This window comes from Panicum virgatum, chromosome 5N (assembly GCF_016808335.1).
Source record: "Panicum virgatum strain AP13 chromosome 5N, P.virgatum_v5, whole genome shotgun sequence".
In the NCBI taxonomy this organism is placed as follows: domain Eukaryota; kingdom Viridiplantae; phylum Streptophyta; class Magnoliopsida; order Poales; family Poaceae; genus Panicum; species Panicum virgatum.
In genome coordinates this window covers 70,292,185-70,309,084 of record NC_053149.1, presented here as the reverse complement: position 1 = coordinate 70,309,084, position 16,900 = coordinate 70,292,185, and the positions used below count along the sequence as shown (strand labels likewise).

The following is a 16,900-nucleotide window of genomic DNA, read 5'->3' as shown; positions in this document are numbered from 1 at the left end:
AGCCCGAGTGAGGGTCGCCGGGCCCTGGGTCTGCCGGTTACGCATCATGTGAGCAACTGAACAAGCGAGTACTAGCTGTCTAGCTGCACTGCAGAAACAGAATGCATATACCTCCGTCTCCGATTTTGTTTCCGGTTCAGTGTTCACTCTCAGTTTGTCCGATTTTCGGAGGCAGCGGGCCGCGGGGGGGACGGTACGGAATCGTTGTCCGGCTTCGACTCCGCAACGAAGAATCGGAGTTCTACTTCCAGGCGGCTTAGCGCTGTTGGTGCGAGCCAGGTTCATATAACTCTCTCTTTTACTTTCGTTTCCAAAGGAACGTGAGACTCTGCTGCCGTCAAAGAACTTCAGTTGGTAAACTCTCTTTGTCTCCCCTTATCCCTCACCAATGCGTTGGTTTATCCCGAGATCTAAGAGTTATACTTCACATGGCATCTTAATTTTGCAGAATCAAAATGGAACACTATCTGGTATGCAGAAGAAAAAGACTGAAGCGCTTCCATAAGCCCATCTGTGGACACAGGAGTTCAAAGGTCCAATTTTCAGACCTCCCCGAGGTATAACATCTGTACCATTCTGGTTGCTGATAGATGATATTTATCGACTTAGGAGTTAAGACTAGAGCAATCCATCTGTGAAATTAATTCCCAGTTTTCCTTCTATCGCAGGATGTGCTAGGCTTGATTTTATCAAAATTGCCACCAAAGGAAATTGTAAGAACTAGTGTTCTATCAAACAATTGGAAACACATATGGACAGTTTGCCCCAACCTCAGATTTGATGGCATCACAATGTGTGGCAAAGATGTGGCTGGAACACAGCACCATAGTCAGAAGTTTGTTGACAATGTCAATGCAATCTTGAAACAGTATCGTGGCAGGGTGGTTCGAGAGCTTGACGTCAAGTTTGAATTTGACGCCACGCTAGCTGAACATCTCGATGATTGGGTCAACTTTGCTTTATCATCACGAACAAAGAATCTAGCTCTTGACTTACTGCCAGCCAAGTTTTGGCTCCGTCCTGATCGGTACAGATTTCCCCTAGAGTTATTTGATGGTGAAAGCATATTCCGTCTACAGCATCTGCAGCTTAGCTTTGTGTCTTTTGAATCACCTTCCAACTTCTGCAGTTTTCCCAACCTAAAGAAGCTCGATTTGCATGTGTTGCGTGTCACTCGTGCAGACCTTCAAGATATGCTGTCAAACTGCTTTAATCTTGAATGGTTGAGTATAGTTAGATGCCATTTAGATGGTGCTCAACTGAAGGTGGTTCGTCCGTTGCCCCGTCTGCTATACTTGCATGTCACGTACTGTGATATAAGCGGGATAGAATTCATTGCCGTGAATCTGCAGACTTTTGTATACAGGGGACGCTCGATTCCTTTTTCACCTCGGTCCTGCTTTGGCACTGAAAGATGCTAGCCTCGATTTTATTGGCAAGATGACTCTTGAGTTTGCTCTGACCTCACTTCCCAACTTGCTGCCAAGCGTGCAGAATCTAATTTTGCATTCTATCTTGTCAATTAAGGTCCGTGCCTTAAAAATTATTACTAATATTTGATGTTATCTATAACAATTTTTCTCTTGTAATGATCCTAATTTTTGTTTTCCACCCTTCAGATTCCCTTGATACAAGGAAACATCTCCAAGTTTTCTCAGCTGAAGTATCTACAACTGAGCTTTATCGTGTGCCCCGAAGATCTCAATAATCTTCTGTGCTTGGCCTCTTTCTTGAGTGCTGCTCCTTTCATTGAAACCTTAAATATAAATGTGAGTACTCTCCTGGATTATCCTTGCTTAGTTGTCACGATAAAGGATTACATTAAATAAATATTTGGTCACAATTGCAAGCCGAGCGTAGCTCAGTTGATGCGTTCCTAGTGAGGAGCGCACCCGCTCAGGCTCGAACCCGGGTGCTTGCACGCTGGGGCACGGGCGCACGGCCCATCTGCGGCGCGTCCCAGGTCGCCATGGTAGCACTGATGGGCCCCTCTGTTGGCCTTACCTAGTGCAAAAAAAACTTTGTCACAATTGTTTCATAACTGAATACTGAACAGGGCATGACCACAAACTTGATAACTAGCAGCTACCATAATGCATGGATTGTGATTCAATGTTGCTGATCCTTGATTAGAACCCTGCTTAATAACATGCCTTCCATTTTCTCCCTAATGTTGCAGTTTACAATCTGTGCCTTGTTGCATTGCTCAGAGCTTATCTAGAGGCTTGCACAATGTACATATAGTTGTCTGAAGGAGTTGTCTATCACGGGATTTGCTGGGTGCACCGGCCAAGTTGAATTTTTGGTGTACATTGTGGAAAAATCCCCTAACCTGGAGGTTTTAACCATTGATCGAGCTGATCAAATTGGTAATGATGGAGAGTATGAAAGACGAATAAGATTGAAGGCATTGGATATTGCCAGAATACACCTTGATGGGAGAGTATCACAAAATACAAAAATTGTTATGATGTAAGTTGAAGTGCTCGAAAAGGAAGTTGTGCCAGATTATATTATTGCAGTGTATGACTGGATGTAGGTGGTTGCTAATATTGCGACGGCCTGTTTTATGTAGTCCCGTGTTGCCCTGTAATTTTATTGTCCTAAATTAGCTACGTAACATGCACTACTATAGAATAGGCCTTTGTTCCAGGCCATTTGCCCCGACTGCCTTTGGACCCGGGACAATAGGTGGCTTTTGTCCCGGGTCCAATGGCTAGCCGGGCCAGCGGGAGGACATGTGCCTTTTGTCTCGGTTGGAGACATCAACCGAGAGAAAAAATGGGCCTTTTGTCCCGGGTGGTGGCTCCAACCGGGACAAAAGGGAGCCTTTTTGTCCCGGGTGGAGCCAACACCCGGGACAAAAAAACGACCGACGTCTCTCTCCCGATATTTTCCAAGTCGCTGGCTCCTCTCCTCTCATTTCTCTCCCTCTCCTCTCCCTCTGCCTTATCTTCTTCCTCCCGCAGTCTCGCCCCCTTCCTCAGCTGCCTTCTCTCCTCCCTCCCTCCGGCCCTCAGCTCCCCCCCGGTGTGGGCGGGGCCGGCGAGCCGCAGCCAGGGCGCAGCCAAGGCACGGGCACCGGCCAGGGTGGCTCGGGCCCGTTGGAGCGCCTCCAACCCACTGGTGTCGCCGGCGCGGGTCCGCGCCGCGGCCAGGCCCCGGTGGCGGCAACAACTCGGCCCGGCGGGGGCTGCTCGGCTCGGCGGGGGCGGTTGCCAGCGCGGGTCCGCGCCGCGGCCAGGCCCGGCGGGGGCTGCTCAGCCCGGCGGGGGCGGTTGCCGGCGCGTCCAGGCCCCGGTGGGGTCGGCTTGGGTCCGCACCCCGGCCAGGCCCTCGTGGTGGCAGCAGCTCTGCTCGGTCACGCCGGCGGGGATGGCGCCGCCAGATCCAGGCGGTAGGCGCTGCTGTTCTTGTTTTTTGTCAAATATGTATATGTGAACGGATTAATTTGTGAAAAAATCGTTTGTAGTTGTGATAATTGATTTTGTGAATGATTGATTTGTGATTGTAATTGATTTTGAATTTGGAGAAGCTGGCTCCCGTACGCGGGCGCTAGCGACCTAATTTTTTTTTTGTTCGCAAAAATTAGCATTTGTCCCGGTTCCATAGCTTCCGGGACAAAAGAGATGCACGTATTTATCCCGGACGGCCAATCCCAGTTAAGGAACCAGGATAAAAAGCAGTTGTAGACCGGGTTTAAAAAGTAATGCAACAGATTGACAGTGGTGGTTTCTTAATTAACGTTTTGTCTCGGTATGCTTTGTTGTCTACTGATAGGCATCTTGATTCACGTACTCCTTGTGATCTGATCCTGTTTTTGATGTTCTAGTTATTTAACAAACAAGTTTCATCATACTGAGTTTGCTGCTCGATCCATTGCGGCATTGGGGAGTACCATACGGTCATACATATTTAGATCATTTTTATTTTAATCTATAAACTCTGTATCTAATGTGAAGCTAGAAGTTGAGCCCCGCGCAAACGGAGATGCATGCGTATTATAGACGAATTTGAAGTTTGAGCAAGATTTCTTATTATTAGCAGAAGATTAGCTAGTACACATGGCACAGTGTGTATGTACATGATTTGGAATAGAAATTGTTTACGATATGCATGCTAATTCTTATATGAAACTGCAACATATGCTAACCTTATTCAAAACCTGCGGCACGAAACGGATTATGAGGAACATGCATGGTCTTGAGGAAGTCAGGAAGAGCGTTTTACCTTCTTTCTTTCTCCGTGAGTCTGTGACCTTTTTTAGAAAATGGAAAGAGTTCCAGCTTCATCCCTCTTGTTAAAAGAAAATCGGTCCACACATTCTTACACGTAGTAGCTAGATCAACACTACTACCGAACCAGGTTATAAACAAAGAAAGTAAAGTATCACAACCGAGTCCGTAGACTAAACTTTCAACCATGGAAGGCAAAAATAAAAATAAAAATGAAGAGCCTCTTTATCTCTACTGGCTGACATGCCTGGATCACCATCTTCTTTATATCGTCATTGGTTGTAATTGCATGCATCGTTGAAGCCAATACGTTCCCTTGAAAATTTAGTTGTATCAATGGAGTGCATTTGCCCACATATTTGGCTGATCTCTTGAATTTGTCGGCAAAAGTATCAGTACTTGATAATTTCTTGGTGATCGACGCGCTCGCACGTGATCGCTCGCGTTTGCTGGGGATCTAATCTAATCTACGGGGTGGACGGCGACTGTTTGATTCGGTCTGAATTTTCGATTATTTTAATTTGAAAGTACAAATATCCGTAAGCTGTCTAATTTTTTACCATAATTAACTTTACAGTCCTGTACGTTGTAGGCTCGTAGCTAGACGTGTGATCGTTTATGACGCCAGAGTCCATGTTCCCATGTCGACTTGCTTCTCCACGCAACGTTCTGTGAGACAGACAATGCCCGAGGGCGAGAGGGGTGCGGGTGCAGGTGCAGGTGTGTTACGCTAGGCGTTTTGTGCTTTCGGCAAGAGCATCTCCAACAATAGTCCCAAATCACAATCTTCATATATTTTTTAGGGGCTGATTCCCATCTCATACTCTCTAAATAATACATCCAACTCCAGCAGAATCTCTCATAGCAATAGCCCCAAATCACAGCCCTCATATATCTTTTGGGGGCTGGTCTCTATCTCATACCCTCCAAATAATACATTCAACTCCAGCAGAATCCCTCATATTTGAGCTCTCGTCCAAGTCTAGAGGGGCTGGTGAGTAGGATCCACGGGTGGAGGGCTCCCTAGAGACCCCCAAAGCCTAAGGGGTGGAGGGGGAGATTTGAAGGCCTCTCTAGTTTAGAGACTGAAGTAGAGAGCCTGCTGGAGTTGTTTTCCTTGATTTCACACTTTGAATTTGAGATATGAGGTTTAATAGAGGGTCTGCTGGAGTTGCTCGGGTCTATTTTTGTAGTAGTATGTTTTTATGAGGGTCTCTACTTCTACTAGTAGTATCTAGAAGGGCTTAATTGAAAACATTCCACTCACAGAGAGAGAACGGCCGGGCCGCCGGAGCCGTTTGGCCCGAAGCTGCCCGTCTCTCACGCCGCCGCCGCCGCCGCCGCCGCGTTCTTCCGTAACCCCCCCCCCCCCCCCCCTCCAATCCCCTAGCACACTGCCTTTGAGTCCCCGACGGGAGATCCGTCTCCATCTCGGTCTGGAGATCGGGATCCCAGCAACTTGTTTCCGATTAGCCTGCCAAGAATCGGAGTACTACTCCGAGTCGCCGAGCAGCGCTGCTGGCTTCATATTTGTCCGTGCTAGGCAGGATCGCGTCTCTGACAGCGTTATGTATGTTGTGCCACCGTCGATAAAGTTAACAGGTAGTAAAAACTCTCTGCCTCTCTCCGCACCGAGGCTTTGGTGTTTACCCCTATGCATCCAAATGTATATAAAATCAAACAAAAAGGGGAGTGTTATGGTTATGCTATGAATACAACAGTATGTTTATATTTCATCACATGACATTCTTTCTTGCAGAACCAAAATGGAAGGCCATCTAATGTGCAGTAGAAAAAGACTTAAGCTCTGTCATAAGAAGCCCATCTTCAGACAATGGAGTTCAAAAATAAAGTTTCTTGACCTTCCCGAGGTATATACTGACTTAGCATTCTGTTTATGGATATATACATACTCAGGAGTTTTTACTAACAACATATGGAATTGATTGTTTCTTTTCCTTCACTGCAGGATGTGGTAGGCCCAATCTTATCAAAATTGCCACCAAAGGAAATTGTAAGAACTAGTGTTCTATCAAACAATTGGAAACACATCTGGACAGTTTGCCCCAAACTCAGATTTGATGGTAACACAATGTGCACTGAAGATGTGACTGGTACACAGCACTATACACAGAAGTTCATTGACAACGTCAATGGAGTCCTGAAACAGTACAGTGGCAAGGTGGTTGAAGAGCTTGGCGTTAAGTTTGAATTTGACGCCACGCTATCTGAACATCTCGATGATTGGGTTAACTTTGCTTTGTCATCACGAACAAAGAGTCTAGCTCTTGACTTACTGCCGGCCAAGTTTGGACTCCGTCCTGATCGGTACAGATTCCCCCTAGAGTTATTTGATGGCGAAAGCATATTTCGTCTGCAACAGCTGCAGCTTAGCTTTGTGTCTTTGGAATCACCTTCCAACTTCTGTGGTTTTCCCAACCTTAAGAAGCTTGATTTGCATGTGTTGCGTGTCACTCGTGAGGACATTCAAGATATGTTGTCAAACTGCTTCAATCTTGAATGGCTGAGTATAGTTAGATGCCATTTGGATTATGCTGAACTGAAGGTGGTTCGTCCGTTGCCCCGTCTGCTATACTTGCATGTCGCGTACTGTGATATAAGTGGGATAGAATTCAATGCCATGATCCTGCAGACTTTTGTATACTGTGGGCGCTGGATTCCTTTTCACCTCGGTCATGCTTTGGCAGTGAAAGATGCTAGGCTCTATTATTCTGGCAAGGCGACTCTTGAGTTTGCGCTGAATGCGCTACCCAACTTGCTGCCAAGCGTGCAGAATCTAATTTTGCATTCATCCTTGCCACTTAAGGTTTGTTTCAACAACTTGTATCTTTGAGTTGTTTTCTCATTTTTTTCTGTTTTGGTGACCCATGTTTGGTTTTCCATCCTTCAGACGTGTTCAAGGAGACAGTTCCAAGTTTCGTCAGCTGAAGTATCTACAACTGAAGTTTTTTGTGCTGGTTGAAGATCTCAGTAACCTTCTGTGGTTGGCCTCAATCTTGAGAGCTGCTCCTTTCATCGAGAAATTAGAGATACATGTGAGTATTCTCATGGGTTACTTCCTTGCCTAGTAGTTAGTTGTCATATATTTCAAACTTCATTACTGACATTTATAAATGTTAATGAATGTATCTTCTAAATTATTTAACAATCAAACTGCGTACGTACACAACTTTAGCAGTTTAGCACCGACTACTATGTGTTGTATTGTTTCAGAGTTGGCTACCATTGGATTATAACTGTTGTTGACATATCTTTTTTTTCTCTCTCCCAAAATGTTGCAGTTTTCAATCTGTGCCTTGCCACATTGCCCAGAGCCTATCAGGAGTCTTCCAAGGAATACACATAACCATCTAAAGAACCTGAGCATCACAGGATTTGCAGGGTGCACGGGTCAAGTTGAATTGTTGATGCACATCGTAGAGAATGCCCCTAACCTGGAGGCTTTGACTATCGATCGAGTTAATCACTTTGGTTTGGACGAAGAGTACGAAAGGCAATCGAGATCCGAGGCACTGGACATTGTCAGGAGACACCTTGAGGGAAGAACATCAGAGAATACAAAGGTTACTATGATGTAAGACAATGTGCTTGACATGGAAGCTCGGCCAGATGGTTGGCAGCTTTTGTGTAACTTGTTTACTTTGTTTGCAAAAGGCAATGTAGTTGTATGGTAAGTTTATGTTGTAGCGTTTGTTTAAATTAAGTTTTATCATTATGATTTATTAGCTGCCGCATCGTGGACCTAGCACGATGTCAAAACAAGGCATGTTTTGCTTTGATGAAGCCATTATTTACTTCCATTTCTGCTGTCAGAAGTGATACTGGTCAAATATTACCCAGCAAACAGGTTTTACTTACTTCGATCTGGAACATTACATGACAAACAGCCCACCAAGCTTCCTCGCCCTGTAAGGCGGTTTTTTCTTTTTTATATTTAAAAAAAGTAAAATTTCAAAAATATATGTCGGTTTTGGAAAATTTCAAAAATATACCCCGGTCGCCCTATGGGGGGCGACAGGGCTCAAATGTAATTTTTTTTTCTTCAAATTTGCAACGAAGTCACTGGAGAAAAAAAAAAGAGGGGGGTCTGTCGCCCCCCCAACGGGCGACATGCCCCTGTCGCCCGTTGGGGGGGCGACAGGGTCCCCTGTGTCAATACTGATGCAAATTGGAACAATTGCTTCCGTTCTTTTCTTTTTTCGAAAATTCACTACAGTGATGCTTTTTTTTCATATGTAGTTCTTTACTTGTCAGATTATTATGCAACTTTTGATATCTAAAGGAGTTGTGTATCTCCTGCTCCCTTCTGACAATGATGGCTTTACACAGAATTTTTACAATATCAATGTTCGAAAGGTGCAATTATGAAATTACTCATTTTGATGGAGATTTGTAGCATCATTCAAGTAAATACAAATTGAGATCGTAGAAACATGAGCTTGTGATATAGCTACACCTAATTCCAGATCTGTTAATGCTAGAACTATAAATAAGGGACCAAGATTTCCTATGAAATAGAAAATATTATTCAGAAATAGCATAGTCCAAGCAAACACACTTAAACCCTGGCCACCATTCGCCGCCATTCCCTTTGTCATTTGAGCCTAAAAATTCAGAAAAAAAGAGAGGGGTGATGAGAAGAAAAGCGGCGAAGCTCTGCCGAATTGTGTACTCCTGATCTACAGGTAACTTAAAAGCACACATGTAATTAATATAACGATAAGAAATAAGAACTAAGAAATGCATTACGTAACGTGAACCACCAAATTTTACATCATAATACAACGATAATGAAACACACATCACACATGCAGTGGCATGTCAGAACCCGTTGCAAACTACGGTAAACAGATTCCGGACTAACATAACATGCCTTAGGTAATTTAAAAAAACAGAATAAACACAATGATGCAGCATGTCACTAGCACTAGGGTAGTCCTAGTAGCCGTACCCCCACGTAGCAAACTGCGTTGAGCCTTCTCCGCAGTATCCACCCATTGCAGGTGGTGCAGGCGGTGGTGCCGGAGGCGCATGGCCCTTCTTCTTGTGACAAGTGCAGTTGCAGTAAGGAATAGTGCATGGTTCATCCTGTGAACCGGCTGCATTGCTGGTATCATCAACTTCGTCGTCTTTGTTACCCACGCTCACTTCCTCATAATGGTTCACCTTACATTCCAGATCAAAGATCTTTATCTGCAGGTACTCGATGAACTCCTGAACAGAATTAATTGGTGCAGGATCTACCCACCTAGTAAAACCACAGTTTTCTGGAGCATCGGAAGACTGCAAAACAAATTCCATGTAAGGTGTCTCATTGAAAATAAAGAAATGCAACAACCAAGTATTACCCATGCGTGTGGACATTTAAAGAAACGCCGACCGCAATCCATCCCGTCGGTGCACATCTGCACTAAGCAGTCCTCACCATGTCTGCATTTTGGTCACGGTTCTCTACGGTTATCGTATTGTCGAAGAGGAGTTTCATTGGTAAATTCACTCTTGTGCTGTGGCGGAAACTCAAACACTGGTTTCGGAAAGGAATCAGGTCCAAGAGGCCCCTCCCATATTATGGGGTCTCCCTTTCTTCCCCTTTTCCTTTCCCAAAACCATAGTAATTCTTCCCGCTAGACCCACCTCCAGACATTGGGTATACAATGAGGTTTGATGTTTGAGTTGTGCTGGGAGTTCACAAACTTGGGAGTATTTATAGGCGCACAAAGGTCTGATACCCGGAGTGTGGAGTGTAAATGCACCTAAAAAACCTACATGACAACACAGTGAAGAGGCTAGCTGACCTAACACTGAAAATGCTAGATTGGATTCTCGAAATGACTACTCAATGCATCTCTGTGCATGCAGATTCACAGCACTGCATTACTGCCGCTCGGTCGATCGCGCCTAGATGCCGCCTTCCCCACTACACGCCACAGACATTCGATGTAGAATGACAGGTCTGTCGTCCTCGCCAGAGAGACTGCTTTGAAGGTGAGCTGGTGTGGTTGCCGTGTTGTCACATCTTTTTGAAATGTTGGAAGAGCACTGCTATTGGGTTGTCGTCTTTTGTCACGTATGTCTGGGCAAAGAATGCGACATTTGGGAAACCCGTGATCGCCGTGCTGAGCAGTGGCAACCTGTGATCTCGTACTCGCAGCTAGATACACTATGGTTCCTATCTCGAGCTATTCGAGCTTTTTAGCAGCAGACCCTGATGTATTTCTTAGTTCTTAATTATTATCGTTATATTAATGTGTGTTTTTAGTATTCTAGTGACATGAAAAGCTCCGAAAATATTAAGAAAAAGTTCAAAGATTTCATAGACTCCCGGCTACAACTGCAAATTAATGGTAAAGGCTACAACACACAGAGTTAAGCTCTCAATTTAAAACATAAACAACTAATTGCAGTGGCATGTGCACGCGACAAGATAATTTCTTGTTGCATCTAAACCTACCATGCCTTATGGAATGTAAAATGCCGGGATTACATGGTACTACTCTACTGAGTGCACCTAGGATATTTGCACTTCCTAATTACTTCGGGCCCGGCTTCCTTCGCACGGCGTGCCCTCTCTCGCTTTCTCTCCCTGTCAGCTTCACGTTCGGCCGCCGCCTTACGATCCACCTCCTCCATCCTCTTGCGGATCTCTTCTTGCTCTTTGTTGCGCTTCTCCTCTTACTGCTCCTCGTGCTTCATTCGGCGCCAACGTTCTGCAGCCCATCTTGCTTTTTGTTCCACAATGTCCTTTGACTGCTGCGACTGCACGGTGTCGAACCACTGCATAAAATCACAAAGAGGCGGAGGAGACTTTGTCCAACACAAGTTAGAATCATAACTCAATGTTAGGTCATATAGAAAAATAGCGTATGTTGTCCTGCTACCTTGGCCCGGTCTTTGCCATATCGCTTAGGTGGATCATATTCGTAGTTCTCACACATAAAGAACCTCATGCCGTAGTCATCTCCTAAAACCTCAGATTGCATGAACTTGCATAACGACCCGAAGAAGCACATTGGCACATCAATTTCTTTGGGTACGGTGGCTTTACACTTGCTCCACGGAATGTAGGTTGATCCTGACGAAGACATTGGCGCTATAGTGTGGTGCGCCAAATAACAAACCATAATTTAAGCAATGCACATATCGTATACCAAATCGATGCGTGAAAATATAGGTACTGTTATAATTCTATTAGCTTATACTGCAATATCAATAAGGTACTATCATAATTCTATTCTAATGTATAATTATTTTATTTGAAAAAGTCTGTAATAGTACTCAAATTGTAATACTAAACCAGTGTTCTAAAGCACCAAATCTAATTCAGCTAATCTGCTAATTAAATTAAATTGTTATACAATATCAACGAATTTATACGAAAGTTATCGGTAGATCACAAGTGCGGAATTCGGCAGAGCTTCGCCGCTTTCCTTCTTCTCACCCCTCTCTTTTTTCTGGATTTTTTTGGATTTTTTGAGGTCAAATGAGAGGAGGGAATGAGGGGGAGGCCTTATATAGGCGGCCTGACCCGGTCGCCCGTGGGGGGGGGGGCTACAGGCCCCCCCCTGTCGCCCGCAGGAGGGGCGACCGGCCCCCCTGGCGGGCCCACTGGCCTGTCGCCCCTGGGGTGGGCGACAGGGGCCTGTCGCCCGTTGGGGGGGGGGGGCGACAGGCCCCCCTCTTTTTTTTCTCCAGGGACTTCGTAGCAAATTTGAAGAAAAAAAAATTACATTTGAGCCCTGTCGCCTCCCCATAGGGCGACCGGGGTATATTTTTGAAATTTTCCAAAACCGACATATATTTTTGAAATTTTAATTTTTTTAAAATATAAAAAAAACCGCCCCTGTAAGTATACCTAGTTTGAAGCCCATCACGGTCAGGTCGGCCCACGCCAGGCCAAGCCCATTTGTTATGAGAGTTGAGACCTAGCCCATTTGTTTTTAGAGTTGAGACCTATGCTGCAGCCAACTGCAACAGGTTTCCCGTGGGCTACATCCATCTGGAGATTAAGGGCCTAGTTTCAAAAAAAAAAGAAGATTAAAACAAGGCTGAAGATGCCGAGCATCGAAGCATGCACTTGTATGCAACAATATTATATACTCTCAGACTTGCTATGGCAGGCTTGCTTTAAGCAGAATCGATTGATTGATTCCCAACACTTTTTAATAGATAAACCTTTTTCTTTCCTGTCAACAAGTTGTGCTAGTGCAGCGGGCAAGAGGAATATTAACGCTCTGTTCCTATATGTCTTGTCAGCCAACCAACCAGTAGTACTGTTCTTTCAGACTAAATCAGCACTAGCCACCAGCTAACAGCCAGTTAGCAGTACTATTCTCTCATAACAAATCAGCACCAGCCACCAGCCACAGCCAAACAAACACAGCTACATGTCAATGATCAGCACGCGGCCGGGTCGTCGTGTCAATGAATGATCGGGTACTACTCCACCAGGGTCCACTCTAGGTCTTGTTTAGATGCAAAAAGTTTTGGGTGTAAAGTACTGTAGCACTTTCATTTGTATTTGGTAATTATTATCCCGTCATGTGTTAACAAGGCTCAAAAAATTCGTCTCGCAAATTATAGTCAAACTATGTAATTAGTAATTTTATTTAGCTATATTTAATACTTCATGCATGCGTTCAAAGATTCTATGTGATAGAAATTTTTTATAAAATTTTGAAATTTTGAGTGCATCAAAACAAGGCCCTATTCTTGAAAAAACAGAGAATGGGAACAGTCTGTAAGTCTGTATCATGGGTACCAGCAATACACTGATGCATTGCAATGCCCTCACTGCTAGTTACTGCAACCTCTATCTAGTAGATAATGAGAGTTTTATTACAGAGCACAAGTGACCACATGTATCATGTCATGTGGCAGGCAGGCGGGAGGTTGAGGATATGATTAATAATAATAACAAGGTAAAATGGCATCTTTATTCATTTCATCGCCTCACCTCGTGGCTCATGCTCTCACTCTCACGCGCGCAGCGGCTGTGAGGAGATCTTGGTCGAATCCGGTTGCAGGTCGTCGACCCTGCGCCACTGCCTTTTGTTTTTGGCCGGAGGAGGGGAGGACCTCCTGCTCTTCCTGACGCGGCAGAGCACCCAGTAGTCGTCCTCCTCCCCTTCCTCGTCGCAGCGGCGGTAGCACCGCGGGTCCGTGATCTCGTACTCCTCCATCACCCACCCGGTGCTCCGCTGCCCGGGGCCGGCGCCCCGCCCCTGCGCGTAGAAGCAGAAGCTGACCCGGCTCCAGCGCACCACGACGCCGAAGTCCGTCACTGACCGCCCGGCGCGGGTGGAGCTGTGCATCCAGGCGCCGGCGCCCGCCACGGCGCGCCGCACGGACCCGCGCCCTCGCCCTCGCGCGCGCGCCGCGAAGAAGTGGCCCTGCTCCCGCAGGCCGTAGCGCGCCAGCAGCTCCCACGGCGCCGCGGCGCAGGGGTCCGCCTCCAGCACGGCGCCCGCCACGCGCGGCGGGAGCCCGCGCAGCTGCGGGCGGAGGAAGTGGAGCACCAGCTCGTCCTCCGTCGGGTCGAAGTCGAACCCGCCGAGGTCGCCGGCCGGCAGGTAGTCCGGTCCCTCCTCGGCGCTCAGATTCTTCAGCTCCTCTTCCTCCATTCTTTCCTTGCAAGTTGCAACCGACGACCCAATCGCCTTGCTTTGCTTTGCAAGTCGACGGAGCCGAGGAGGAAAGAGACAGGCGGATTCGGAGACGGAGTGGTGTCGGCACACGGTTGGGCAGCGCGCCTTGTTATTTAAGGTCCCCGTACCGGATGGACGTGGGAAATCGGCATATGCGATTTTCCGGCAATGGGGCTGTTACTGTCGCCAGCAAGCTAGGGGAGGAGGTGGAGCGACTGCCGGCGATCTGGAGGAGGGGGAGAGGGAGAGGGGTGGTTTGTGGGCGGAGCAGTCGCCAACGAGGTTGCCGGCGGCGGGGGTGGTGGAGGGAGGCGGCGGCCTTTAGGGTTTGGATTGCCGGGGGTAGGATGACTCTATGTTCTCCGGCTATAGAAGGGAGGCCGGCGGCGGCGGTTGGGCCGGCGGAGGGCGAGGCGGCGCGGGAGCGCCACCGGCCGGGCAAGGCAGGACCTCCGGTGGGCGGCGGGCCGGCGGCGGGGGCGAGAAGAAGCCGGCGACGCGATGACGACGAGCTTGGTTAGGGTTGGCGGCGGCGGAGGCGTCGGGGCGGCGCCGGAGCTAGGGGAGGCGGGGGATGGCGGGGGAGCGGCGGCGGAAGCTTCTGCGATGGGTTCCTCCCCCGTCGCATATGCGGGGAATAGACTCCCCCAAACGGATGGGCCCCGCGCGAATAGCAAAGCGTTTGCGAGCCCAGCACGCTGACCGCTTCCATCCAGCAGCTTGCCAAAGTACAAAGAGGCGGCTCATCTCTACGACTCGATGTGATTATTCTTTCAATTTATCATGAAAATCACTCTCATGCTCTTCTGCCAACAGTTTCTAGTTGTGCTCCAATACGTGTGCCTCGTCAAGGTGACCAAAGTCCATAGCATGCGTTTCGTGGTAGTGCTACGATAAGGAGTGAGCTGATCATACGCTCGAGTAAAATTTTCACCGGTGCTCTGCTAGCATTATCTGAGCCCATGTCCACAAGGTGGTTCTCTGCAATAGAGTTGGTGGAGATGATTTCAACAAGTTGTGGGACCTATCTTAGGCTAAATGAAGCGCAATACACTGGAGATTTTCAAAATTTAGCATCTTCTTGATATGGCAGTTTGGACCCTCTAAAAATTTATACGCTAAAGATGCTCTAATTTCGTAGTCAAAATTTGGATATGCCAAACATGCGTCGACCTGGCTAGGACGTTGTAAATTTGGTGGCAACTGGCAAAGAAAACTGCCCCAAATTTCAGGACATGCCTACTCAGGGGCTCAGGACACAGTAATAACACCAAAATGATCAAGAGCAAATTCCCTATATGCATATAGAAAATTCACTCAATGATCAAAACAAGCTAGCCCCTGCACAGCTGCACTAGGAATTGAATGCCGCCCGTCGTGTTCGTGGCGACCCCGTGGGCCGTGGAGAGCCAGCGCTGCGCTCTCGCCGATCCACAACGCAGCATCCGTGGTGGTCTGGTGGATCCACCCAACCCCCAACCTTCGAACCCTTCCCTCGGCAGTCGGCAGACCTCTGGTCCATGTCCATGGTCGCGTGCAATTGCGGCATTCGCGGCGGAGACGCCCGCGGTAACCGTAGGTGGGATGCGCCTGCTGTTGCCTTCCAAAATACCACTGCTTCGGGTTTCATACCCCCTCGTTGTGTACTTCGTACAAAGCTTCCTTCCGCAATATCAAATAGCAGAACGTAAATTAGAATTTGCGTTGCTGCTAGACCTGGGCATGGGTCACCCGACCCGAACAACCCGACCCAACCCGCCCGAAAAAAACCCGACCCGACCCGACCCGAGCTACGTGGCGGGTGGGCGCGGGCCGTATTTTTTGACCCGCAACAATCAACGGGCCGGGCACGGGCCGTGATTTTTGACCCAAAACCCGACCCAACCCGAAAAACCCGACCCAAAGGCCAAAAAACCCGACCCAACCCGAAAAAAAACCCGACCCGACACGCCCGCGCAGGGTGCACGGGCCAACCCGACCCGACCCGGTGATAGGTACGGGTCGGGCGCGGGCCGTCCTATGCGACCCGTGACCCGACCTTGACCCGACCCGAACCCGAACCCGACCCGATGTTTGCCCAGGTCTAGTTGCTGCTAGCTAATTTGACAGAACTGGGTGTCAGACAAGAGGATAGGGATAGGGCATGTCCTAACTCCTGGGACTAGATTGCAAATGGTTCCATTTAAAGGCAATGCAATCTATACAATGTAGGGAAGGGGGATTTGTTTATTACCTTCAATTGTCTTGATTTAATTTTTCACGTCACCAACATCTTCCAATAGATACCATAACACTGTTGGACGTTAATCAACAGGAGTGGGATAGCAGTGTAAGTGATGCATAGCTTTTCTGCAAAGATCATGTTTTTTGCTTTTTATCTAAAAAGAATGACATACAGTGGGATCAGACTGATGAGCGGATCAGGCGATGGTTTGAGACTGAAGGCAATATTTCAGTATTTGGCTTTGTGTTTAACTAAGGAATCATAAGCAGAATGATAATATTATAATCTGTTATTTCTGATTTCCAGCATTGGCCCTGTTTTGTCTGTGCTACGCTAGTTATTAGCACAACTTTGACTGTCAATTAAAGGTGTTAAATAAAGTCAGTTTATAAAACTAACTCCACAACTCTTGTGCTACTTCACGAGACGAATCTAATGAGACCTTTGACTGCATGATTAGAGAATGGTTACTATAATATTACTGTAGCTAATTATAGATTAATTACCCTCATTAGATTCGTCGCATAAAGTTACACCCATCCATAAAGAGGTTTTGCAAATAGATTTCATTTAATACTTCATGCATGCAAGATTTTCTTGTAGCGCTAGGAGTTGTAGCGCAAAACAAACAGGGCCACTGTGTTTCTTGCCACATGATTCATCATTATCCTTAAGCTGCACTTAAATCGTTTCTTTTGGAAATGTTCTTCTTGGATTGTCATAGCTGCAAGGCATACTGTTGGATTGGATCTCGCCAGTAACAAGCTTTCGAGGTA

The 16,900-nt window shown here is 47.0% G+C and overlaps 2 protein-coding genes and 1 pseudogene across 4 annotated transcripts in view; 1 reads left to right on the top strand and 2 right to left on the bottom strand.

Annotated features, from left to right (window-relative positions):
• LOC120672029 overlaps nucleotides 1–16,900 on the bottom strand; it is a 96,594-nt pseudogene that overhangs the window by 1,153 nt on the left and 78,541 nt on the right. The gene's annotated exons all lie outside the window — the stretch shown is intronic.
• Nucleotides 5,585–8,056, top strand: LOC120672036 (F-box/LRR-repeat protein At3g26922-like). 2 transcript variants are annotated; one of them, XM_039952332.1, is made up of 5 exons: nucleotides 5,585–5,837; nucleotides 5,995–6,106; nucleotides 6,205–7,062; nucleotides 7,147–7,291; nucleotides 7,538–8,056. In XM_039952332.1, exons 2-4 carry the CDS (start codon nucleotides 6,002–6,004, stop codon nucleotides 7,216–7,218), a joined length of 1,035 nt encoding a protein of 344 aa, XP_039808266.1. In that variant the 5' UTR covers nucleotides 5,585–5,837; nucleotides 5,995–6,001; the 3' UTR covers nucleotides 7,219–7,291; nucleotides 7,538–8,056. The 2 variants fall into 2 exon arrangements, with proteins under 2 accessions (XP_039808266.1, XP_039808265.1); XM_039952331.1 differs by having other exon boundaries at nucleotides 5,585–6,106.
• LOC120672039 (NAC domain-containing protein 48-like) lies at nucleotides 12,982–14,005 on the bottom strand. Its single transcript, XM_039952335.1, has one exon. It carries the CDS (start codon nucleotides 13,874–13,876, stop codon nucleotides 13,232–13,234), a length of 645 nt encoding a protein of 214 aa, XP_039808269.1. The 5' UTR covers nucleotides 13,877–14,005; the 3' UTR covers nucleotides 12,982–13,231.

Bases quoted from the DNA above. Each gene is read 5' to 3' on its own strand.
- LOC120672039 (XM_039952335.1), bottom strand. From the start codon at position 13,876: ATGGAGGAAGAGGAGCTGAAGAATCTGAGCGCCGAGGAGGGACCGGAC.
- LOC120672036 (XM_039952332.1), top strand. From the start codon at position 6,002: ATGGAAGGCCATCTAATGTGCAGTAGAAAAAGACTTAAGCTCTGTCAT. The intron at 6,107-6,204 runs GTATATACTGAC...CCTTCACTGCAG, and splicing joins AGTTTCTTGACCTTCCCGAG to GATGTGGTAGGCCCAATCTT. The intron at 7,063-7,146 runs GTTTGTTTCAAC...TCCATCCTTCAG, and splicing joins ATTCATCCTTGCCACTTAAG to ACGTGTTCAAGGAGACAGTT.